Genomic DNA, 26695 nt, shown 5'->3' on the forward strand with positions numbered 1-26695 from the left:
GTGACAAGAAATGCTTTCCAAAGCAACTTAATCATGCTGAGTTTCTTTTACAGGCCTGCTGGGGCTGTACAAAAAACTTGGAAAAACATTATGTTCGGAGGTATCCCCTCCTGTAGTGTTTATCTTATGTTTTCTCTACTTTTCCCTCCATTTTTACTGCTAAAGCTATTTGCCTGAGAACTGAGTACAACCTGGATCTTAACCAGTGAAGGAGTGCAGTCAGACGTGAACAAAATTAGCACAGGGAAATTTGCTTCTGCATTAGTACAACTGCTACACCATGAACCTGAGAGGCCAAAGATAATAGTGCTCTAGTATCAGGGAACTTCAGTTACAAAGCCCATAATGTTAATTTCTACTTGATGTGAAGGATTACACCAAATCTTGCCTCTTTAACGCATTCCATTTGTATCCACGATTCACACCGGCAAGTCCGCAATGCAACCATGCTATAAAGAAGAGAACAGTGAGGGAGGATTTCATAGCAGCCTTCAACTACCTGAAGGAGGGTCCCAAAGGGGGTGGAGAGAGGCTGGTCTCAGTGATGACAGGTGACTGAACGAGAAGCAATGGTTTCAAATTCTAGTGATGAAGAGCTAAGCTGGATATTAGAAAAGGTCCTTTCACCAGGAGGGTGGTGAAGCATTCGAATGGGTTATCTAGTGAGGTGATGGAATCTCAGTCCCTAGAATTTTTTAATTCCCAGCTTGACAAAGACTTGGCTGGAATGATTTATTTGGGGTAGCTCCTGCTTTTAGCAAGGGGTTGGACTCTTTGACCTCCAAAGTCTCTTCCAGCCCTAGAAATCTATGATACTTCCTGCTGTTCCACTAGGGTCCAAAATTCAGTGGCTTTGTTCTTGAATGTGTTTATTGCTTGCTGCTCATTCCACTCCTCAACTGAGTTTGAAAGTCAGACTCTCAAGTTTTCATGGATACATTTGTAAACAGCTCATTTACATGAAGAAATGAAAATAGCAAGAATCTCTTCATTGGCAGCCTTAACCATTATTCTGTTGTGATTCATAGTCTTGGCACTAAGAAAGCAAACAAGTAAGCAGGCTCATATACGGCCCTCGTTTTGTAGGGAAACCTCATCAGCTCTTTCAGCTCTGTTTTCTCTCCCAGAAGCCTCTTTCTCAACAGCACCCAAATCTTCTTACTGTAGCACCTACAAAATGTTATCGACTTTGCTGCTCTTTGAAAGAAAGCATACACAGAAGCTTATTAACTGGGGTTTGCAACCTCTCCTTTTCACTCAATCCCCCACTCTGATTTATGGTTTATTAACAAAAGGACATAATTTTCAGTGATACCAACTATAAGGGACAAGGATAGAAATGGCTACAAACTAACAAAGAGCAAACATGTGCTTCTCAGTCTAAACCTCAACAAACACAGCTCTTTTGTTCAAAAAGTGTTTCTCAATACAGGCTTTCTTCCAACATCGCTGGTTAGACCTTTAGAAAGGTCGCAGCATGCAGCATTCAAAGCACTTGTGGTTTTTGATTCCTGAGATAAAGGATGGCGATGGGGTTCTCTCCCCTTCTTTTTATACGTCAGTAAACTGTGAAATATATTGTTTGCCGAGGCTCAGTTTCAGTCTCCTGTTGGAGTATAGACATCACACTATGTTCTCCACTGCTTGTTATCTTGAAGTGTACTTCCACTATTTCATGCATATTGCACCTCATCTAAAGACTGGGCTGATCAGGACTGTGCTTATGTACTGTTGCTCAACACATTTTAAGAACATAATTCTAACTCTTTGTACCTATGCTTTCCATACTTCACATGATTTTCAGGACTAATATGTTATGTGTTTTGATATGATGTCTTACATAAAATCTTTTAGCTACAGATCATGACAGCTAGGTGTTAGGTATGGTATTTTAGGCCTCAGGAACTGCTAACACACAGTTGTGTACAAGCAATGGGGCCTTGATGTCACCATAAGTGTCACATAAGATATATAAGAGTTGATAACCCTGCATACATTACTGCATATACATACAACTACCTAATGTGCATGCCTACTACCCATATGTTAGACATACACACTCTACCAAAAGTGCACAACTGGAAGGACCCATATTTAGCAATCTGTACCTACACTATTGTATTTTACAAAAGACAAAAAGTGCCTGGACTGTCACAAGCCACTCTATCATCTCCTTTTAAATGCAGTGAGTCATCCTGGAGTTGTGAACATGCTCCTATAAATAGTGAACTTTTCAAACCATCTCTAATTTACCTGGAAAGTCAGATGGAATTCAAAAGCAAGAGCCGACCAAGCAAATGGTGTCACAAATCCCCTCCTGATTTTTGAAAAGTGGCTTATGAATATGAATTTGCATAACTCAAAGATGCTTTATGCAAAACATGTCATATAACCTATTATTCAAGAGTCTGTGATCCCCTGAAAGTATATACTCTATTTCTATGCATGTAGCTTTCTTGTGCATGAAGTTAGAAATATTAAGTGGGAAAGTGTTGTACTAGTCCAGGTATTCTAGTGAAAGCCATTAATGATACTTCAGGAATTTTTTGGCTGTGTGATCAAATCAAAGACCTGGGAATGATTTTGTCTTAAGCCCAAACTGCATTTGGTCCTATAAAAACATGTGACCATGACACCTGATGGTGGAATCCATCCTGAAACTGGTATTTTTCCATGGGGATGGGGAGTGCTAAACAAAGGTTTCCTACCCTGCAAAAAAAATCTATTTAAGGAATGGAAAGCAATTAGTCTTTTTTCTTCATTTGGCTTTGAAATTGCATCTTCATCATAAGATGATAAACATGAAGAGACCTGGAAACAATGAACTGTTATTATAGCAAAAGGGTGAAGGCAAAGCCACTGGACTCAGGTCTGAAAAAAGAAGAACTCTGGCCTGAGATAAGAACACTGGTTTAGGGTAGGAATGTTCATGTCACACCTTTCTTATATTAGAATTAGCTGGTGTGTTTTGTTTATTTTGGCTTAGTAACTTACACTGTATGTTTTGAATGTGCAAACTCTTAAATCCTACTTTTTATACTTAATAAAGCACTTTTGTTTATTGCTCCCTCCAGGTACATAATTGCTACCTGGGGGGAGCAGTCACTCTGCATAGCTCTCCTTTATTGATCAAAGGAACAAACTCACAAGTTGTCTCTGTGTATAACTTTTACACAGAGTAAGATGACTCATTTGAGGTTTTGGTCCCTCTTGGCGGTTGCATTCCTGGGTGCTGCCAACAGCCCAAAGCCAAGCTCTAGAACTGAGCTAGTTCAGTGTCTGTGTTGCTCTGCTGCAGAGTGGTTACCCCCCTGTGCCTTGGCTTCAGGAGACCGACGTTTCTGGCCCAGAAGAACAGGGTGGGGGTAGGCAGGAAAGCAAGCTCAGTGACTTAGTCACCTCACCAGATGATGATCCCCAGGAGATATCTCTGATCTAACCCCTCACAAATGGGCTCTAACCTCATTTGTTGCACGTAAATAAGAATTATTAACCAAGGCGTTAATCTGTTGTTGCTGTTGTCTGTGAATCTTCCAATGAAATGAACAGACCATTAGACACATGGTAAAAGTCAGAAACACAGCCTATGTGAATGTATCTGGAACATTTGGAACCTTTCAGCATATTCATTCATTTGCCAATGATTTCACTGTACAGCAGGAGACAGCTCTTCAGCATCAGATTCTTAAATGGAAATAATTGCATTCTACTGGCAAATATTCCCCCATTGTGTCAGTTGGATGCACTATTTTTCCCCTTCTGAGAAGCTATTGTGGTGCTGGTACAGAATGGGTGCCATCTGTAGCACTACTCCAAAGATAATTGTGTTTTAGCTAGGGGTAAAGTGAGCTGTCTTTTCTGTGGAGTTGAGCAAAAGGGCAGAATGTCCTCAAGCATCCAATTTTTGTTTCTTGAAATTTGCGCTGTTGGAATAAAAATGATTTTGCTCATATTCTTTACAATAAAATACTTCACATGTAAATTGTCCATTATCACACAGATACTTGAAATATTCATATTGGAGCTGTCTTCAACTGAACTGTGCTTGGGTGTGAAGTTTCAGGTAGTCCATGAACCAAAGTCTATGCTCACAACATTTTGGTCAACCTGTCAAAATAACTTCTCTCCCCCAGGCAGCCTTCTTTTGCTTGCATGAGTCAGTTTGGTCAGAGATATTGTTCTGTTAACAGAATATATTTACATTCTCTTATATTTGATTTTGATTCACCATTGCAGTGACATAAACAGTTGGCAGAGACAGTCCTTCCAGGTCCTAGACACGCTAACAGCTATCAGCTTTCTCCCATGTTTCTGCCTTCAGTTGAACTATGGCATTGACAGTTTCATGGTCTCTTGGGAAACAGAGATGCTTATATAACTCAGCAGTGTATCATGTATGGATATGATTTGTCACAAAATATTTCTTATATACTTACTCACTGAAGCATTTCCAGCAGATCTAGAGAAGTTATTATTCTCCTCTATTCAGCGCTGGTAAGGCCACAATTGCAATACTGCATCCAGTTCTGGGGCCCCCAGTGTAGAAAGGATATGGATGCACTGGAGACGGTCCAGCAAAGGTCAGTGAAAATGCTTAGGGGCTGGAGTACATGACCTGCAAGAAAAGGCTGAGGGATTTGGGCTTATTTAGTGTGCAGAAGAGAAGAGTGAGGGGCAATTTGATAGAAGCCTTCAACTTCCTGAAGGGGTGCTCTAAGGAGGATGCAGAGAGGCTGTTCTCAGTAGTGAGGGATGGCAGAACAAGGAGCAATGGTCTCAAGTTACAGAACAGTAGGTGTAGATTGGCTATTAGGAAAAACTATTTCACCAGAAGGGTGCTGAAGCACTGGAATGCCATCCCTAGAGGTTTTTAAGTCCCGGCTTGACAAAGTTGGTTGATCTAACTTCAGGCAAGGGGCTGTAAGGGACCTCAATAGGTCATCTACTCCAGTCAGGGAACTGAAGCAATACTATGAGATTCATGTGAGCATTCCTGCAATAGTAAACAAGAGTTTGCCTAGCAACCATTTCTTGAAGAATTTTGAAGTTCAAATTTATTCATATTATTATGCATCAGAAATGAGAATAATGAATACACCCATAGAAATTATAATCTATTCAGGCACATTTGTGTAGAGTGAATAATATACACAGCTCTGATGGTTGTGTGTTTACAAAGTAGAGATGTAGATCAGAACACAAAAATATATCTCTTGTTTCTCACACAGTTGGCCATGCAAACTGAGTGATTGCATGACAAATGAATATTTATAAATCTATTTACTCAGCTGCATGGATGAACCAATTTACACATGCTCATTTTTACCTGACTTTTTTCTGTCTCCTAGTACTCACTAATTCACACACACACATATCCAACTAGGCCTATCAGTCTACCTACCTATGTACCCCTCCTCAATCTAATACCTAAGTGCCTTTCCTTCAGTAATGAATTTAGTTTTATAACACCCCTTTTAAAGTTGGGAACTAAAATCCCTATGGCTACAGATCAGGAACTAATGCAGGGATTACGTTATGTGACGATCTCCAGATCACACAGAAAGCATGTAACAGATCCAGAAACAAGCTTCTATAAAACATGGTGTCACTGGTTCGCTGTAGGTACATTTCACAAATTCCCTTAAATATCTCATATGAATTTTGAGAGAAGGAGAGACATGAGTGAGCCTCATGATATTACAGATGACAGGCCTCCAGGAGGAGAATCAACTGCCCAATGTGACCTTACAGGTTCTGTCCATGAGAAATAATCAGTCAGTTTAATTCAAATCTGCTTGCTCTTGAGAGGTGCCATAGGCAGGAGAGCAGCACTTGATGGCCAACAGCGTGAAAAGACATGACACATTTAACACTGGTATGCTTCCTTATCTGAAAGGAGACCATCCACCAGCTCATTGTGTGCAATAGTCTGAATTTGTTGTAAGCACCGGGGTTTGATTCTGGGGCAAAAAACATCAATAACACACTCGTACTGATTTCGGTAGTGATGGCTCTAGCTCAGTGATAGGGAACAAGGGCTTGTAATACACACAAATGAAATCCAACAGGACAGCCAGGACACACAAGAGATTAAATTGCAGCCTACTCTTTTTTGACCTGATGCAGCAAAGCTTGTGATACAGCCTTGCCATGCCTGTTGGAGATAAATAAAATCATTCTTTTGGGGGTAATGTAACTGTGATAGTTGCATCTATATATGCTACAATTTCATAATTTTCTTGTTTGCAATGAACTGGAGTATTGGAAAGTGCTAAGTGCTGAGAAGGAGACCACAGCTAAGAAGGCTGAAATTACAGACAATACATTAGCCACATCGTTGTAACTGAATTGTAACTGAGGGCATCAAAGTTTCCTTGTTAATGCATAAAATCATTCACAGCAAAAAGACTTCCTAACTTTGTAGCTATCTTTTTACCTTGGACATTTAGACTTTGTGGACTAAAGGCCTGTACTGAAGAATAGTCTATATTTTTTACAGAAATATGCTTTTTAAACTCTTATTTTTTTGAAAAATGTTTAAGTTTGCATTTAGAAAGATATTTTACAATTTCAGTTGTCTGCCACCTGTAGCTAGCAAGGGAGAGTTGAAAGGCTCTTTAATAAAGATGTTCTCTGTTTAGGAAAGTGTAAAGCTTTTTGTCATGACATGGCTGTTGAAATTCCAGTAACAGTAATTCAGTCATCTTGTTTTTTGATCGGTCTTGCCCAATTCATGATGTAGTGCTGTCTAAGGGGATGCCTTTGCCCCAGTGGGAGACTAACACTGCCATGGTTGATATTGCAGAGTTTGATTTAGTGTATCTGGTAGGTATGTAGTGAATTGATCTCACAAGGAACCCTCTTTGGCACCAGTGCTCCTGCCTCTCACTGGCAGTAGGAGAAGTTGATGGGAGCTTGAATTAAGGTGTGTTGACTCCAGGCAATTACTGTAGTTGAAGTTGCATCTCTTAATATGACCTTCCCCTTTAGTGTAGGCCAAAAGATGCGTTGTCCTGGCAGCAAGAGCACCTGAGTCATAAAACCTCTCTTACCTTCAGACAGTAAGTTCCCTATTGAGCAGATGCTCTTTTGGCTCAAATTTACCTTTGTATGTATCTGCATTGAACACATGGGTTGATACAGCATAAGATGGTATTCAGGAAAGACAGATAGGAATAAAAGAGATCGATATACAAGCTGTTAGAGTGATGGCAGACTGAATGTTTTATAAATGTTTCAGTTGCTTCTAGTACAGAACAAATTAGACAAACACAGATGCTGAACTGGTTTTGTGATAAAAATATATATCTAGGATTGTTTTTGGTATAAGAAAACAATAACTAAGAAAAATTACTCACCTACTGAACAAAGTAGGAAAAACATTGAGAATTTGAGCGATGAAATTTAAACTTGTGAAAAAGAAAAAAACTATTTTTTTACTATTTTTCTTTCTAAGGATAAAAATAACAAAGCCATAGTTTGCCCCATCTTCAGCATTTTCCACAAACAGCTTACAGACATGACAAAACAATCAGATCGGCCTTAGTGCGTTTGTGAATATGGCTTTCTAACTACTGATTAGTCTTTGAGGCACATTATGCATGTAAAATAAGTTCCCCTCATAGCACAATTCTTTTATTCTTCATCTTCTTTTTCCTTCCTGTTTGCAGTTCATAATATTTGTGCAAATGAGTGATTGTTGTAGAAACTGTTGTAGTATCACAAGAGAAAATCACTGTAATTTTATTGTTTGCAGTTGAAGATGGATCTCATTAAAATGAATGGTGATAGGAAGTCATTAGTTCTAAAAGACTATACACAATGGCTTAGTGGTTAAAGAAAATTTAGATTCATAATTACTTTAGATCTATGCTGAGCATGTATATTGAGCTGTATTTTAGAAAAAAAATCTGTATAATGGAAGGTCACATTACAAATTAGATGGGAATAAGTGCCGTACTCTGGTGAGCTTCCTGAAATGTTTAGAATTTTCAGCACTTAACGAGTTTGTTATGTTGATGCAAAAGCTTGATACATTATTCTCCAACATAGGTAGGATGTCAATCCACTTTAATACTTTGAACTGTTCAACTTAAGGCTATTATATAGCTACGGAGACATTCAGTAGGCTAAGTAAACTGCATAGTGATCAATATTGTTGTATTTCTTCTCTACACATTTTGGACACTCCATGTAGCCAAACTTACTGTACAATTTATTTTCAGACATGATTACCTCTCTCTCTCCCCTCCCCTGCCGCACCTTTCTCTTCCTCAATTCGTTCCTGTTACTCATGCTGTGAGAGTAATATATCAGAATCAGGCCTTAAACCTAACTACTTGGTTAAAAATTAACATTAGAAGGAATGTGTGAAGGCAGTGATAGCTTGATATTGATGATGTGCATAATGGAGAGATTGCACATTTTAAATAAATTTGGATTTGCTTTGGTGGGATATGCATCCTGAATAATAGACATGTGCTTCCTAGGTTGCTCTTGCCCAATTAAATCCCTTCCCTCAGTAAATGGTATTGCTTCTCAGCTTCATATCATTACACAGCATTTTTGGTAACTGTATCTGAGTGGTTATAATTGAGAAGCCTGGTTAAATCAGGGGCAAGAAACCTTTCCAAGGTGGAGTGCTGAAATGTAACCTTTTGACTTCTGTGTATGGTCTGAGTGCAGGTGATACTTTTGAAAGTGATGAATAGCCCTACTTACAACAGCTTCGTTAATAAAGATGCAGAGCTTTACAATTTAGTGCAGGGGTTGGGCACAATGTAGCACTGATTTTTACAAACCCTTGGCTTTACAAAGAGTCAGGCTCTGCTTACCTTCAAACACCTTAGCTTTAAAATCATTGAAAAGGAGAGGGGTACTTCTCACTTGCTTCATGGGTTTTGATGGGGCGGGTCATCATGTCATTTTTTTAAATGAAATACCTTGTAATCATATGTAGCCTTTCATACAATGTGCTTATTTTAAAGATGGAAAAAATTAGCAGGACCTCAGGTCCAAATCAGCAAGATTTAAAGAGCACTCCCTTCTTCTGAGAGTGTCTCCCCTTAAACGGATAGATTCATAGGGCTGGTAGAGATCTCAGGAAGTCATTGACTCCAGGCCCCCTGCCTAAAGTAGGATCAACCCTCTCTAAATCATCCCAGCCAGCACTTAAAAACCTCTGTGGAGATTCCACCACCTCTCTAGGTAACACACTCCAGTGTTTCAACATCCTCCCGGTGAAATAGTTTTTCCTAATACCCAACAGCTTCCCCTCTGTAACTTGAGGTCATTGGCAGAAGAATACGAAAGAGCCCAGTTTTCCAGCCTGCTGGGATGGGGAGCTGGAAAGCAGCTGGAGTGTGGAGAAGGTTGCTTGGCATCTCCATTGTGCTGGGCATTGCTGTGGGTGCAGGAGGCACATGCAGCCTCCTCACCCACCGCTACCTGAACAAGCGCCAGGGAGACTAGAGTACAAGAAGTGCTTGCAGGGGAGACTCTCCCTGAGGTGAGTGGAGCAGCCGTGCTGGAGGATACACCGAGCCAAGGAGAGTGGGATGCTAGTAGGTGCAACAGAGACCGTGTTGGTGTAACCCCACTCACCCTTTGCAAGGCTGAAAGAATCTGCTGGGGGCAGCAGGTCTAGTTTTTTTTCCAAGTTACAGCCCCTACCCAAAAAAAGCCACAGCCCGCAGTGCCCCTTCTGCCCACACTGTTGGGGAGCCCCAGTGATGGTGAGCTGCAGCCAGACTGCTTACTGGGGCTTCTCACTGGCCATGGCCTGAGGATTGGGGTGAGTCCAGGCTGCTCACCTGGTGCATCTCGGGCCAGGCTTGGGGAGGACAGAACTCAGGCCAGAGGTGAGCTCTGGCGGGAGGGAAGAAGGGCCAGGGCCAGGGCGGTGCAGTATGGACTCGGTACCTGTGTCTGCAGCACCTCATTGCTGTCCTGGACATCCCAGTAGAGCTGCTCTATGTGGCGCAGCAGCCTCAGTACCTGCTCCAGCTGACTTTGATAGGAGTCCACTTCCACCTTTCCCTGCAGAACTGGCACTCACTGCCCAGCTACAAGAGCAGCATGGAGGCCGTGCCACAGCTCTAGCTCCCTCAGTGGCTAGAGCCAGGAAGCAAAGTTGTGTCAGCCCCCCAGCCTGGCACACACACATGGCCCTGACCCTCTCCTTCCACTCTACTGGCACCCCTGAGTGAAAGTTTCCAGTGGGAACGAGGGGCTGTGACACTGCACCAAGACAGGAAGCCAAGAGATGAGGGGTGGTGAGTGACCTGGAAACAGTCCCAGGGAGCCAGGAGGGAGCCCTACCTGATGCTCCCCTGGGGGCTGGGAGGGAGACATGAACTGGGGTGGGCAGAAGGTCATTCTAGGGTGGGGCTCTGAAGCCAGAAGCCTGCAGCCCTTCTGGCTACCTTTGGAGCCCCACTCCGGAGCAACATTTCAACCTCCCCAGCTCAGCCAACCCCCACAATCTCTGGTGAAGTGGGAGGCATGGGCCCTGCATCCTTCTTCCCACCCAGGGCCTCTGAGGCCCATGTGGAGCCCCCTCTCCCTCCCCAGAGTACCACCCCCCCGAGTCTGCATGCCAGTAAAAATCAGCTTGCATGCTGCTCTTGGCACACATGCCAGGGGTTGTTGATCCCTGATCTAGCCCCTTATCTCGGGGGTAAACTGCAGTCTCAGGCCAGAGCTGTCCCACCTCTGCTTGCTTTCCCCCAGCCCTGCTCTGTGTTAGGAATTCCCTGTATGTTCTCTGACAGCTAAATCCCTCCTGCTCCACAGCTGGAGCAAGAATCTTTTCTCCTCCTCCCAAGAAGTCCTTTATTTATAAAACCCCATCTGGGCCGTAATTAGCTGCAGCCCGAATTAGCAGCTAATTGCCCCAGCTGCTGGTTCTTTCAGCCACCGCTCTTCCCCAGGGCTGAGTTTAACCCTTTTTCCTCCTGGCACAAGGTAACCACTCTGTCACAGAACCACTCGTTAGAGAAGGACGTGGATGCACTGGAGAGAGCTCAGCAGGGGGCAACCAAAATGATTAGGGGGCTGGAGCACATGAACAATGAGGAGAGGCCAAGGGATTAGGGCTTGTTTAGTCTGCGGAAGAGAAGAATGAGGGAGGATTTGATAGCAGCCTTTAGCTACCTGAAAGGAGATTCCAGAGAGGATGGAGAGAGGCCATTCTCAGTCGTGACAGGTGATAGAATGGAGTGCAAAGGTCTCAAGTTGCAGTGGGACAGGCATACGTTGAATATTAGAAAAAACTATTTCACTAGGAGCGTGGTGAACCTCTGCAATGGGTTTTCTAGAGAGATGGTAGAATCTCCATCCCTAGAGATTTTAAGATCTGGATTGACAATATCCTGGCAGGGATGATTTAGTTCAGGTTGGTCCTGTTTTGGGAAGGAGGCTGGACTCGAAGACCTCCTTACATTTCTTCCAGCCCTCTGATTCCATGCTGTTCTTTGATATTTTCTGATTAACTTTTTCACTCATTTTTAAACTCATGAGATTAGGGAGTCAGAGTGATAATCATGTTAATCTTTAGCTTCACAAATAACAAGTAGTCCTGAAGCACCCTAAAGACTAGCACATTTATTTGTAAGTAATGTGTTTTCATGGATAAGGCCCACTTCCTCGGATTTGGAGTAGACAATTAGGATCCAGGGTTTATATATCGGAGAGAGTCGGTGGGGAAGGACAGGAAAAACAGAGGCGTTGCCTGTCACTAATAGTACCAATATAAGAAGCAAATTAAGTTAAAAGAGATGTGTGCCATACCTGCAAATATCAAAGCTGAAGAAATTGTCCCTGTAATGCCGAAAGTAACTGAGTTCCCTGTTAAGGCCTGATTTAAATGTGTCAAATATGCAAATGAATTCCAGTTTCAGAGATCTCTCTGTAGTCTTTTGATAGAAGAATTGCTACTTTTAAATCCTTTATTAACAGTCCAAAGAGGTTAAAGTGTTCCCCAACAAGTTTATGTGTATTCTAATTCTTGACATCAGATTTATGTCTATTCGTATTTTGGCACAGAGACTTCCAGTTAGTCCAATGAAAAGGGCAGAGGGGAATGACTGACACATGATAGAATGTATCACATTAGTGCATGTGCAGATGTATGAGCCTCTGATGTGTGGCTGAGGTCTTGTGATGGTGTCACTAGTATAGATATGTGGACAAAGCTGGCAATGGGGTTTGTTGCAGGGATAGATCACTGGGTTAATGTTTCTGTGGTATGGTGTGTGGCTGCTGGTGAGTACTTTTTTTTGAGGTTCAGTGGCTGTCTGTCGGAGAGGACAAGCCTGTCACCCAGAGCTTGTGAGAGTGGCTATGTCTACACATGCACGCTACATCGAAATAGCTTATTTCGATGTAGCGACATCAAAATAGTCTATTTCGATGAATAACGTCTACACGTCCTCCAGGGCTGGCAACGTCGACGTTCAACTTCGACGTTGGGCAGCACCACATCGAAATAGGCGCTGTGAGGAAATGTCTACACGCCAAAGTAGCACACATCGAAATAAGGGTGCCAGGAACAGCTGCAGACAGGGTCACAGGGCGGACTCAACAGCAAGCCACTCCCTTAAAGGGCCCCTCCCAGACACAGTTGCACTAAACAACACAAGATCCACAGAGCCGACAACTGCTTGCAGACCCTGTGCATGCAGCATGGATCTCCAGCTGCCGCAGCAGCAGCGAGAAGCCCTGGGCTAAGGGCTGCTGCACACGGTGACCATAGAGGCCCACAGGGGCTGGAGAGAGAGCGTCTCTCAACCCCTCAGCTGATGGCCACCATGGCGGACCCCGCTATTTCGATGTTGTGGGACGCGGATCGTCTACACGTGCCCTACTTCGACGTTCAACTTCGAAGTAGGGTGCTATTCCCATCCCCTCATGGGGTTAGCAACTTCGACGTCTCGCCGCCTAACATCGATTTCAACTTCGAAATAGCGCCCAACACGTGTAGCTGTGACGGGCGCTATTTTGAAGTTGGCACCGCTACTTCGAAGTAGCGTGCACGTGTCGACGTGGTCAGAGAGTGACAATGTTCCAGTATAGGTCATAGATTGTCAAAGATGCCTTTTGTTAGTCTTGAAAGTGCTGCATGACTGCTTTTTTGCACTGGAAGGGTTTAAGCTGAGGGCTATAGGTGATGACAAGTGGTCTGTTATTTTCCTTGTTAGGCCTATCCTGAAGTACCTGATTGCTGGGGACTTGTCTGGCTCTGTCAATCTGTTTCTTTACTTTCCCCAGTGGGTAATTAAGTTTTATGAATGTTAGATAAATATCTTGTAGATTTTTTTTCTCTCTGTCAATGGCATTGGAGCAGATACAATTGTATCTTAGGGACTGGGTATAAACAATGGGTCATGTGATGCATCTTGGATGGAAGCTCTAGGTATGTAGGTTAAGAATATTAATCAGTGGGTTTCCGGTAGTGAGTGATATTAATGTGACCATTGATTTGATTTGAACTGTTGTACTGTATGGATCTCTTGTGTGGAATGATCAAGGTCGAGATTGATGGTGGGGTGGAAAATGCTGAAATCCCTGTGGAATTACCCAAGGGTTTCCTTAGCACAGTCCATATGATGAAGATGTCATTCATGTAGCATAAGTAGAGGGAAGATGCTAGGGGATGGGAACTGAGCAAATGTTGTTCAAGGTCAGCTATAAAAATGTTGGCATATTGTGGAGCCATACGAGTCCTCATAGCAGTACCAATGTCCTGGGGGTATATATTTTCCCCACATCCAAATAGTTGTGGGCGAGGAAAACATCCCATGGCTCAGACACCAGATGTGCTGTGGCATCATTGGGGATGGTGTTCCTGAAAGCTCATAGTCCATCCTCATGTGGAATATTGGTATAGAGAGTTTCTACATCCATGGTGGTGAGGATGGTGTTTTCAGGAAGATTATGGATGTCCTGTATTTTTCTGTGGAAGTCAGTGATGCCTCAGAGATGGCTAGGTGTGCTGGTAGTATAGGGCATGGGAGCAAGAAGTGGGATATGAGGGGGTGAAAAATTTCTAAAGGGGGACACAGCACATTTGGCCTCCCCCCTCTTTTCTGCCCCCACCCCATGTGGCTGCATCATTTCTGGGAAACCAGGAGCATGCAAAGCCAGCTCCTCTGCCCATTAAACCACACATAGTCTTCCTTCTGTCCTTGTATAACAAAGATCTGTAAAGTGAAATGGTGGGGTGGGGTGGGGCGGGGGGAGTTGGAGAAGGAAATAAGTAAGCGAGGGAGAGAAAAACAAACAAAATATCCCCTGGATCAGGGCTGGAGGAGGGGTGTGCTGCTCTGTGTCTCTCCCTTTCTGTCTGCTACAGTGTTTATGAATCCAGAGCCAGGAGGCTGTTTTCTGCAAAGCCCTCCTGTATGTCTGAGGTTTCTGCTTTCTTCCTCAGAGACTTAGCAAAGACCAAGGTGCTCTGGCAGTCCTCTCCTGCCATCAGGAGGGAACAGTGGGAGTGGGGGTAGAGAGAGTAATGGCAGCCAGCGATCCCCACAGCTTCCCAGCAGTCAGGCTTGCACCAAACAAACAGCTTTGCTTGCAAAAGCGGAGCCCCTGGGCTTCCTAAAGGGGAAGGGGCAGGGGCCAGAGATTACACTGCAAAGCAGCAAGAGCTCTGTATCCACTCACACATCTTCCCAGCAGAGCCACTTTCCCTTTCTGCAGCATGGCACAGCTTCCTTTTCTTTTATCATTAGTTTTTTTTTATTCTGCAACTCAGTTTGTTTTTGCAGAATGTGCCCATGGTACTTGCTAATTTGCAATGTTCTCTGGGCTGTTCTCAAGTGGTAAATCTGGGAGTCAAGTCTGCTTAGCAAATCTGGAGGATAGAATTAGAACTTTTTTGGGGCCCCATTCCCAGGGGTGCTGGAACAATATTAGAGCTCAGGTGCTGAGAACTTTTGAACCAAACTGAAAACCCTGTACATAATGGAAATCATTTCCAGCTGCAGCAGTTGCTGCACCCTTATTCCAGCACCTAAGCCAATCCTAGGTTTTTACTCTTTATACTGGCACCAAGCCAATTGCCTTCAAGTGTGGGTCCCCGTGAAAAAAGGTTATGCACCTCGTAATGATCAAAACCTAGAACTCCAGTACGTCCAAAATGCTGCATCAACACAAATCAATTACAAAGGGGAACAATCTAAATTAAGACCCTGACTATCATGAATTAAATTTAGCTTGTCTTTGCTAGCTCTCCTGATTTTTACTGCAGGTCTCATGATATTCGACATTTCTCGTAAAGACCCAGCTGCTGGAGTCATGTGATTTCATGAGAGTCTCAACTTTTTTTTCTAAGTACATTTCTAGATCTCACACTCATAGAGAAAAACCCTGAAAATGTGAACTAAGTGCATGCTACAAGCTGGGAAGCCAGAGAACCATTTTTTCAAAATCCTTTTATTAGTCTCAGAAGGGTAGCCATATTAATCTGTATCTGCAAAAACCAATGAGGAGTGCCATGGCACCTTAAATCAGGGGTGCTGAAAGTGGAGGGCACATGAAATTTCTTAAGGATGCACAGCATGATTAGTCTCCCAGCTCCATGGCCTCCATTGCCTCCTCTGCAGCCTTGCTGCCTCATTCCCCACCACCATCACTGAGGAAGCCTGGCACATCACTTCTAGGAGACCACTGCTTGTTCTGAACAGGTTGGGAGGACCCTGCTAGTTGCAGAGATGAAAAATGGGGCTCAATGTAATAGTTTTCTCACCCCTAACATGGAGTTTGAGAAGGGAGTCAACATAGAAGTGTAGTCCTGCTGTAAGGGTGCCAACAACTCCTGAAATTATGGGACTTTCAGGGTTTCCAGGTTTGTGAATCTTGGGTAGCAGAAAGAATAATCCTAGCTGGGGCTCTCTGGGCATGTCTGTGTTGATTTGATCCCATGCTAAAGCACAGACTTAAAGACCTCTACGGAACGAGATTCTACCAGTACACAAGGTAACCCATTTCAGAGCTTCACCTCTCACCTAGAAAAACTGCTTTTCCTATCATACAACCTAAATCTCATCCACCACAACTTAAGACCATTGTTCCTTTTTCTGTGATCCATCACCACTGAGAGTAGCCTCTCTCCATTCTCTTTAGAATCCCACTTCAGCTAGCTGAAGACTTATAGACTCCCACCCTCCCACGCTTTTCTCTTTGTGGCCTAAATAAGCCCAATCCCCCAGCCTTTCCCCATAAGTCAGGTGCTCCAGCCCCTAAATCATTTTGGTTGCCCTCCACTGGACTCTTTCCAGTGCATCCACACCCCATTCTGTAATAAGAGTTCCAGAACTGGATGCAATACTCAAGATGTTGCCTCACCAATGCCAAATAAAGGGGAATAATCATTTCCCTAGCTCTGTTGGCAGTGTTCCTGCTAATGCCATTAGAGTTCTTGGCTACAAGGGCACACTGTTGGCTCATATCCAGTTTCTCATCAACTGTAATTCCCAGGCCATTTTCTGCAGAACTGCTACTTAGCCAGTCAGTTCCCAGCCTGTAGAAGTGCTTGGGAGTCCTTTGTTTTAAGTGCAAGACTCAGCACTTGCCCTTGTAGAACCTCATCAGATTTCTTTTGGCCCAATCCTCCAATTTGTCTAGACCTCCATGGACCTTATCCCTACCCTCCAGTGTATCTACCCTTCCACCTAGTTCAGTGTCATCCACAAATTTGCTGATCCATACCCTCATACAGGTTATTAATAATTATGTTGAAATACACTAGCCCCAGAACCAACCATTGTGGTACTCTGTTTGATACTGGCCACCAACCAGACATAGAACTATTGATCACAACTCACTGAGCCAGATGATCTAGCCAGCTTTCTATTCACCTTGGAGTCCATTTATACAATCCATACTTCTTTGACTTTCTGGCAAGGTTACTGTGGGAGAACATAGAAAAAGCTTTGCTAAAGTCAAGTTATATTATATTCACCACCTTCCTCTTATCCACAGAGACAGTTACCTCATCATAGAAGCTAATCAGATTCTTCAGGCTATTGACTATTCCTGATCACTTTCTTATGCATAATGGATACCTTTGGATCATTCAGTTGGACCTAGACCAAGTTCTGTTTGGGATCATCTTTGATAAAGGTCATCTCTGTCTAACTTACTCCCAAAAACAGACGTGGAAGTGAAAGCAATCTACTCCTTAAGTAAATGGAGTTTGACATAGAAAATCTGTTAATGATGGATACCCTAAGAGGTGACTTTGTCCAATCTACATACTCCTCTGCACCTGTGGGCTTTCCCCAACCCTTAGTTTAAAAATTGCTTTATGATAAACTGCTTTTTAATTTTATGTGCCAACCATCTTGTTCCATTTTTAATCAGGTGATGTCCATCCTTCCTGCATAGGCTCCCCCTTCCCAAAAAGTTTCCTCAGTACCTAATAAATCTAAAGGCCTCCTCCCTAGACCATTATCTCATTGAAACCCTTTAGTTCTGCCTGTCTAGCAGGCCTGCTTGTGGAACTGGAAGCATTTCAGAGAATGCTGCCATGGCAGTCCTGGTCTTCAACCAATTACCTAACAGCCTTAGATTGGCCTCCAGAACCTCTCTCTTATCCCTCCCTGTCATTGGTCCTTACATGCACCATGCCAACCAGCAGCTCCCCAGCACTAGTCTATCTATATGTCTTCTAGATGTGGATCTTATAGAGATATACAACCTTCACACCAAGCATGCAAGACCGCACATGGTTCTCCCAGTCATCACAAATCCAGCTATGTTTCTAATAACTGAATCCCCCATTACCACCACCTGCTTCTTTCTAAATACTCAAGTTCTTTTCCCTGGAAAGGTATCCTCAGTGTGAAAAGATACCATAACATCATCTAGAAAGGGGGTCTGAACTATAAACTCATTTCCCTCTGTTTCGGTTGGATGTTCTTCTTCACTAGACTTTCATTCTCTTCAACAGCACATGGGCTATCACACAGGGGTTGGACCATTATACCTTGTCCCTGAAAGTCTGATGAATGGATCTTTGCCCATAAAATCTTATTCTGCAATATATCTCTTAGTTTATAAGGTGCCACAGGACTTCTTCTTGTTTTTGTGGATACAAACTAACATGGCTACCCCTGTGATACTTGTCCCTAAAAGTCTCACCCATATAACTCTGTACCTTCCTTAGCTTCTCTAGTTCAGCTACACTGGTCCCCAGACTCCATACACAATCTCTGATGGTCAGCAGCTCCTTGCATTGAATGTACATATATGACACCTGGCCATAGGGCAAGTAATCATACATGCTACCTTGGCTGCAATAAACTGGATAGACTCCACTCTGTTACTGGGCTTCTGCCAACATTCTCTTTTTTACTCCTAGAGTTTTTACTGTCTTGATGGGATTTAAGAAAAAAAAATCAGACGGTTTGAATTTGAAGTTTAAAGACGGTTAAGCGTCTTGTGCCCCTGTCACACACTCCCTCTAAACACCCTGGAAAAATCTGTCTGTTAGCTGCAGTTCACTAGCTCCTTTGATTGCTTACAAATGGGCTTTTTAAACCCTTGGCTTTCCTAAGTAGCCCTGTGTTGAAAGCACTGAAAGATGCTAAAGGGATTCAGGATTAAAGCCTCCCTAACAAACTCTCAGCCCTGCCTTGCAGGCTGCTAGTGTCAGCATGCCATCCTCCAAACAAGCAGGGTCAGCACACACTCACACAAACAAACAGACCACATGATATTGTTCAGTCAGACAGCAAGCACACGGCACACACACAGACTACAAACAACAGCTAAGTCCAAGGGTCACATAACTGCTCTTCCTTTACTTGGAGAACTCCCTTGTAAAACATTCCTGTTAGCTGCTCCTGTTCACTAGTGATTAAAATAATCATTCATATATGAACTGTATTTTCGTGATTATGCAACACATGCTTTATTTAAACCCAGTTTAAATCTTTCTCCTTTTGGAGTTAAAATATTAAAGTTTCTTGTTCTCATTTAATAACCCTTCTTTGATGAAAAGTGTTAATTTTACTCTCAGTCCTGATGTTTGGATCACAACAATTTATCCTGCTTTTAAGGACAGACAAAAGATTGAGGAGAGATGGGCTAAAAAGATGGGTAAAAATGGCTTCTGTTAATGCTTTTAGAACACTAAACTGCTGTTTAGTTATGAGTGAATGCTGGCAATTTGTCTATGACACCTGCTGCTCTTATCTTGGTTCACATTGTCAAATTTCATTTCTAAATTTTCTTGTTAGGCCATTTTTTTGAAAAAAATTATTTTTTTCTGACTAGCTTTCTTGTACCCATTCAAAACATTTAGCTGTTTAGTTATTGAACACAATTTGTCAGGCAAAAGTCAACATGGTTTCTGTAAAGGGAAATCATGCCTTACTAATCTATTGGAGTTCTTTGAAAGGGTCAAAAAACACATGGACAAGGGGGATCGAGTAAATATAGTGTACTTACCATAGTGTGCTCCAGAAAGTCTTTGACAAGGTCCCTCATCAAAGGCTGTTACGTAAATCAAATTGTCATGGGATAAGAGGGAGTATCCTTTCATGGACTGAGAGCTAGTTAAAGGACTGAAACAAAGGGTAAGAATAAATGATAAATTTTCAGAATGGAGAGGGGTGACTAATGGTGCTCCCCAACGGTCAGTCCTAGGACAAATCTTATTCAATTTATTCATAAATGATCTGGAGAAAGGGGTAAAATGTGAGGTGGCAAAGTTTGCAAATGATAATAAACTGCTCAGGAAAGTTGAGACCAAAGCAGACTGTGAAGAACTTCAGAAAGATCTCACAAAACTAAGTGACTGGGCAACAAAATGGCAAATGAAATTTAATGTGGATAAATATAAAGTAAACCACACTGAAAAAAAAAACCAACCCCAACTATACATACAATATGATGGGGAGAAAGAGGGGGTCTAATTTAGCTACAGCTAATCAGAAGAAAGATCTTGGAGTGATCATGGATAGTATGCTGAAAACATCCATTCAGTGTGCAGCAGCAGTCAAAAAAGCAAACAGGATGTTAGGAATCATTAAAAGAGGGATAGAAAATAAGATGGAGAATATCTTATTGCCCTTATATAAAACCATGGCACGTCCACATTTTGAATACTGCATACAGATGTGCTCCCCTTTCTCAAAAAAAGACATATTGGCATTAGAAAATGTTCAGAAGAGGGCAACTAAAATGATTAGGGATTTGGAACAGGTCCCATACGAACAGAAATTAAAGAGACAGGGACGTCTCATCTTAGAAAAGAGGAGATTAAGGGGGGATATGATAGAAGTATATAAAGTCATGAGTGGGGTGGAGAAAGTGAATAAAGAAAAGTAATTTACTTGTTCCCATAATGTAAGAACTAGGGGACACCAAATAAAATTAATTTGCAGGAGGTTTAAAAAAAATAAAAGGAAGTTCTTCATACAGTTTGCAGTCAACCTGTGTTAACTCCTTGCCAGAGGAGGCTATGAAGGCCAGGACTATAACAGGGTTTTAAAGCGAGCTAGATAAATTAATGGAGGTTAGGTCCATTAATGGCTGTTAGCCAGGTTGGGTGAAGAATGGTGTCTCGAGCCTCTGTTTGTCAGAGGCTGGAAATGGATGGCAGGAGAGAGATCGTTTGATCATTAGCTGTTTTGTTCACTTCCTCTGGGGCACATGGGATTGGCTACTGTCAGCAGGCAGGATATTGGGCTGTATGGACCTTCAGTCTAACCCAGTATGGCCATTCTTATGTTCTTATGAAAATAACTTCTCCAAGAGTAATTCTCAGGCAGACAAAAAGTCATAGCTATTGTGGCATGTTATAAAGTTTCATATACTTTCATAGTTGCTACAGGTAAAAGGTTTGGTCAAAAAGCACAACATGATCACCTCAAAAAAAGGCATCATTCCTCTGTACATGTTGGACAACTTTTTGTATGTAGTTAGAATATGGAAATTGTAGGCTATTTTTCTTGTTTATAAGAATGGGTTCATTACCAGAAGTCACTTAATATGTCACAACTAGAATGTGGGTGGTTATACCTAATGTCCACAGAAGGAGTCAGGCCATTCAGGTACCAAGAGGTCATACTCTGAACTAGGCAAGAGGGCAAACCAAGAACCAGGCAAGAGGATGGAAAAAAGAATCAGATTTCCAGTAGATAATGATACAACACCAGTTTGCACACAGCAGTCAAATAGTGAAGTTGAGGACAAACCATGGTCAAAAGCCAGAGTCCCCTTGACTGGGGGGAGTGGGGAAAGGAAAGCAGAGAGGGCAGTTACCCCAGGCAAGGCCACATCAAAGGGACCCAGAGCTCCAGCCACTGCCACAATAGTCGGGGTGGTGCCCGAAGCTCTGGGCCTCTTTGAAATTCTGCAGGGTGCTGTGCTGTCACTCCACATGCAGTGGCAAAAGGGCTCAGGGCTGATTGCCCTAATCTCTGCCCCTTCTGCCTTCAGACCTGCCCTTTCCCCAAGACCCTTGGCAGGTGTTGGCACTGCTGCCTCTGCATCACCTGAGTGGCAGATGTAAAAGTCTATCACAAGCATGGTGTGGCAGCGTATGTTGTTGCTCAAACAATTCCACTTCATGGCCTCCTGGTTTGAGCACTGGTATTAGTCAACCAGTAGGCTGGGAAGGTCTGCCACTCAGGTCCACTTAGGTGGTACTTTCTTCTGAAGCCAGCTTCACAGGGTCCTCCTAAGTGCATCTAGCTTAGGCCTTTTGTGTCGATGCAGAAGCAGCAGTGTCCCAGAACATGATGGGTTCCAGACTTGTAATTCTCACCTAATGGTTCTCAACACCATTATATTATTGATTGCTGGGCACTCTTTCAGTCTGTAGCCTCTGATATTACCCAGAAGAACACTAAATCAGAGACAGTGAAGTAAAAGTACTATCATCCCTTTTTCCCAGACCCTTCTTTCATGTTTTTCTGTTACAAAGACGCAGAGTGCCCAGGAGGTGAGAATCCATAAAAATCACTGTGGCCAGCTTCCTTTTTAGTGAGAGCACCTTCATTTGATATCTTTATGCTGCATGCTCAAGTACGATGCTATACAAAAATGCAGATGTGGATTAATTAAAATGCCTGGCTTTGGCTGGGATGAAGAAAAAAAAAAAGATTGTTGCCTCTGATATTCAAGTTTGCATCCGTACCTTAGTTGTTAGATGTAACTGGGCTGAGGAAGGTTCTGTCAGAAGAAACTACTGGTTTATAAATTGTTTAGATTGTGATTTATTATCTTTCTTTCTCTTGTGGGCCCTTATTTCTATGCTTCATAATGAAGACTAATGTATGCACTTAACAGGTGTCGGAGTAGATGCTTCACAGTTCTCCAGCACATACCAATGATGGCAATAATTCACTACTATTTCAGCTACAACATTAACACAAAAGCACGTGCAAATGTAAAGACAGCCTCAACCTTTCTCCTTATTCTTGGCAGCAAGATGTCAATATATACTTCATGAGAGCAAGGCAATTTTTTTTGGCTGAAACTTTTTGATGAAGAGTTCAACATAATTTAGGGACCCAATCTTCCAAGCACTGTACGAACACATAGTGAGAGATAGTCCTACCACCAAAGAGATTACATTCTGAAGTAACCAGGGAACGGTGAAGGAATACAGAGATAAAGTGTCTTGCTCAAAAGTCTCAGAGTTGGTCAGTGGCAGATATGGGATTAGTGCTCAGCACTTTTGAACACTAGTCCAGAGCCCTGTGCATTAGTTCACACTGCCTCCTTGAGGTATTTTTCTGGCATTTTTCCCTCAAGAAACCAATCTGCTGTTTACTCTGTCTAACTTTGGTTCTTATACTTATTCTGAAATTTTATCTCCTTTTATCACTGAGCTGCCCTGGCTCTCTGAAGTGCCTGACAGTTGGTAGCTGATCATGCTGAGCTTTGGAAAAAGATGGTTTTGATCTGCAATACTCTTGTTCCTTGATGTTTTGCCCTCCAGGATTTCATACCCAGGCGAGTTATCGTCTTTTCTTGGTAACTTAGATTGGTTTCCTGGGATTTTAAAACAAAATATTCTGGTAAACACTGATGCAATCTTTTAAAATATTTAAAGGAAGCCACAAATAAAGGAAAATGAAGCTCTTTTTAAAAAATGCAAGCAAAGAAGCAATAAAACATCTTACATTCCTCCTTGCTTCTTGGAGTCTTCCAAGGTCTTTATTAATAAGATCATCATTTGGGTGATGTCTGTGGAAACATGCAGCCATTCTAGTGGTAATTCCTGGTATAAACATTCTTGAATATGAATATTCATATAAATATATGAATATATAAATATAAATATTAATTCCTTCTCCCCTGCCTGCTAGGGGAAGGCTGGGGTTGAGGAGAAGGGCAGAAGGAATAAATCTGTAAAGTATGTGGCCTACCTCTAGAACCTGACTTTCTTGCATTACATGTCCTCTGCCCACTTGAAGGCAAATAGAACAAAATCTTGTTTTATTACTGAAGTGGGGTTATACAATGCTGTTTCTCAGATATGAGAATAATTAGAAATATAAAGATGAAAAATTAATGCCCTGTACCCTTAAGCTTCTCTCCTCTCCTAGAATGAAAGGCTTTCAGAGGAATTTCACACTGACCTTTGCCATACCACAGACTTTAAAGAGAACCTGGGAGGCAAAATCGTATGAATGACACCTCTCACCAATGACCACATTAGTGCCCGTGGCCTGCAAAAAATACTGCTCATTAAATAGTAATTCTGTTCTGTGGGTGGTTTGCTGGTACCAGATGCAAGTGGATTGTATTTGCAGAACATGCTTTATTTCATTTAATTTCTTCCATTTTGGAGATCAACATTATTTTTATATTATATTACCTTTTCCTGAAGTTTTGGGCAAGATGAGGAAAGATATGCTCAGAAAAATTTATGTTTAAAAAGCTTCCTCATTTGCCATTGACATATGCAGGAACTGGACAAAACTGGAACCCTTCCACACTGAAAGTGCAAAGTCTTCTGTTTGTTTCACTCCTACTTCCTTGCCTTCTTCCGAGCATCTGGCTATACATTGAATAATCTCCCTACCCTTTGTTCAGCAGACTCCCTCCCTCACATCATTCATATATTTCCTGAAAATACATTTTTGTCTAGGAAGCCCATAAATGCAAACCCTCCCCCATAATATGCTCTCTCAATAGTTTGTCTTGATCTACCACCATCTCAACCTCCTTTTAAAAATCCATTTTAGATTATTTCTTTCCTTGCCACTCTCTGTCCAAAAGAACTGCTATGTTTTTATCATGACAGAATTAATAACATCTTTTAAAGTCCCATCCCATGCAGTTCCATAAACCTAACATAGTATCTAATTTGAACTACCTGGGGCTACGTCTACACGTGCACCCAACTTCGAAATAGGCTATTTCGATGAATAACGTCTACACGTCCTCCAGGGCTGGCAACGTCGATGTTCAACTTTGACGTTGCTCAGCCCAACATCGAAATAGGCTCAGCGAGGGAACGTCTACACGCCAAAGTAGCACACATCGAAATAAGGGAGCCAGGCACAGCTGCAGACAGGGTCACGGGGCGGACTCAACAGCAAGTCGCTCCCTTAAAGGGCCCCTCCCAGACACACTTTCATTAAACAGTGCAAGATACACAGAGCCAACAACTAGTTGCAGACCCTGTATATGCAGCACGGACCCCCAGCTGCAGCAGCAGCAGCCAGAAGCCCTGGGCTAAGGGCTGCTGCCCACGGTGACCACAGAGCCCCGCAAGGGCTGGAGAGAGAGTATCTCTCAACCCCCCAGCTGATGGCCGCCATGGAGGACCCCGCTATTTCGATGTTGCGGGACGCGGATCGTCTACACGTCCCTACTTCGATGTTGAACGTCGAAGTAGGGCGCTATTCCCATCCCCTCATGGGGTTAGCGACTTCGACGTCTCGCCGCCTAACGTCGATTTCAACTTCGAAATAGCGCCCGACGCGTGTAGACGTGACGGGCGCTATTTCGAAGTTAGTGCCGCTACTTCGAAGTAGCGTGCACGTGTAGACGCAGCTTGGGATAGGTAAAATAATTCAGAAACATTGAAACAGCCATGATATAGATCCACATCAATAATCCATCAACCATGTAGCCTCTTTGTGACAGTGGCAATGATTGAAAGCTTCACAATCTGTCTCCAAGCTTCTGACTATATATGGTTATATGATCATCCTTATCCAAACCCACAAATGTGCTATTCTTTGGAGATTTCACACTTATAATGACTCTTGTGGTCCAAATTTTGAAAACAAATCAAGATCAGATTTTTGTATGTTCAGCACCCACCAGGAGGGCCTACTGAACAAAGGGTAGGGAGATTATTTAATGTATAGCCAGATGCTCGGAAGAAGGCAAGGAAGTAGGAGTGAAACAAACAGGAGAAGACTTTACACTTTCAGTGTGGAAGGATTCCAGTTTTGTCCAGTTCCTGCATGTGTCAATGGCAAATGAGGAAGCTTTTTAAACATGAATTTTTCTGAGCATATCTTTCCTCATCTTGCCCAAAACTTCAGGAGATGTGTATGTGTGGCAGTGGCATTGGTGGATTGTGTCCACTCCTGCTGTGGAAATAAGCTGCAGATTAAAGAACGCTTGCTGTTAATAACCCTCCCCACTAACCCTTCAACATAGACTGAGAGCTACTGTGTTTCACCCGTGAGCTGATCAGCTGCTCCACCGCTTTTAAAGGAGTTTGTTTTTAATTACATCCCTAATATGGGGATGGAGAGAGGAAGTGTTCACAGAATTGTGTTTGAAAATAGTTTGGACTATATAACACCACATCCACTTCAGATTTCTTCAGAATTTCAGATATAATGTTGATCTCCACAATGGACGAAATTGGCCAAGAATGGAAGAAAGTCCATGAACTGTCAGCCTGGTAGTCAGCAGTAAAGCTCTTTCTTTCATACAGCCATATGAATCTTTTCATTTTGCCCTGGTTGCAGACATTATTTGTTTAAAAACAAAACAACCCCTGTCCCCCTGCTCCCTCCCCCCAAACTAGCTCTCTCTTTGTGTTGAAGAAGGTAAGATTCATCCTTTGGCACATAAATTGAAAACCAGGCTTGTGGATAGCTGAATCCCAAAGATAATCTTGAATAAATGAACTACAGTGCAAGCCTAAATGTTGTTTTACTTGATTACATAATCAGATTAAATTCATGCTTTGAAATGCACAGGGATGGAACTCACTCAGTACAGATGCAAGGCAGCATCAGTGATAATCGCTGGTTGTCTTGCCCTTATATAACAGATAGACACAACAAGTACTGATTATTAGGTTGTAGGATTTCAGAAGTTCTGTGGGCTTTTGTTTGTTTAAGCAACGATCTACAGTGCTGCAAGATTTTCTCCCCCAAGATACAAACATTGAATGTGTTTTCTCCAAAAGCAGAAATCCATTTTGTCTGTTATTGAAGTTTCTCATCTGTACAACTGAAAGGAAAGAGAATGTTATTAATATTTTGCAGCAGATGAAAGGCTTAGCTCTTTTTTAAACTACGTAGTCTGTTTGTGGCTGCAAAATTAATTAATTACTATAAGTATTTTTTGACTGAGGGGCAGAATTAACTTCACTGTGAGGGACAAACACAAAAAGCAAGGCTACAAAGCGACTGAAGGAGTTGATGCGAGTGTCTACCATTTGCTGGTGGGATGTGGATGGAATAGCTGGGAGACT

The 26695-nt window shown here is 42.5% G+C and overlaps 1 protein-coding gene across 4 annotated transcripts in view; it reads left to right on the forward strand.

The window, feature by feature from the left end:
• Positions 1–26695, forward strand: part of GABRG2 (gamma-aminobutyric acid type A receptor subunit gamma2) — an 84292-nt gene that overhangs the window by 38907 nt on the left and 18690 nt on the right. Inside the window, exon 6 of one of the 4 annotated variants that reach the window (XM_075009327.1) lies at positions 5667–5682. The exons of the other annotated variants lie outside the window; for them this stretch is intronic. Coding sequence (XP_074865428.1) covers positions 5667–5682 — 16 coding nt within the window. The remainder of the gene's footprint in view (positions 1–5666; positions 5683–26695) is intronic. 4 annotated transcript variants of the gene reach the window in all.

This window comes from Carettochelys insculpta, chromosome 15, assembly GCF_033958435.1.
Source record: "Carettochelys insculpta isolate YL-2023 chromosome 15, ASM3395843v1, whole genome shotgun sequence".
NCBI lineage: Eukaryota > Metazoa > Chordata > Testudines > Carettochelyidae > Carettochelys > Carettochelys insculpta.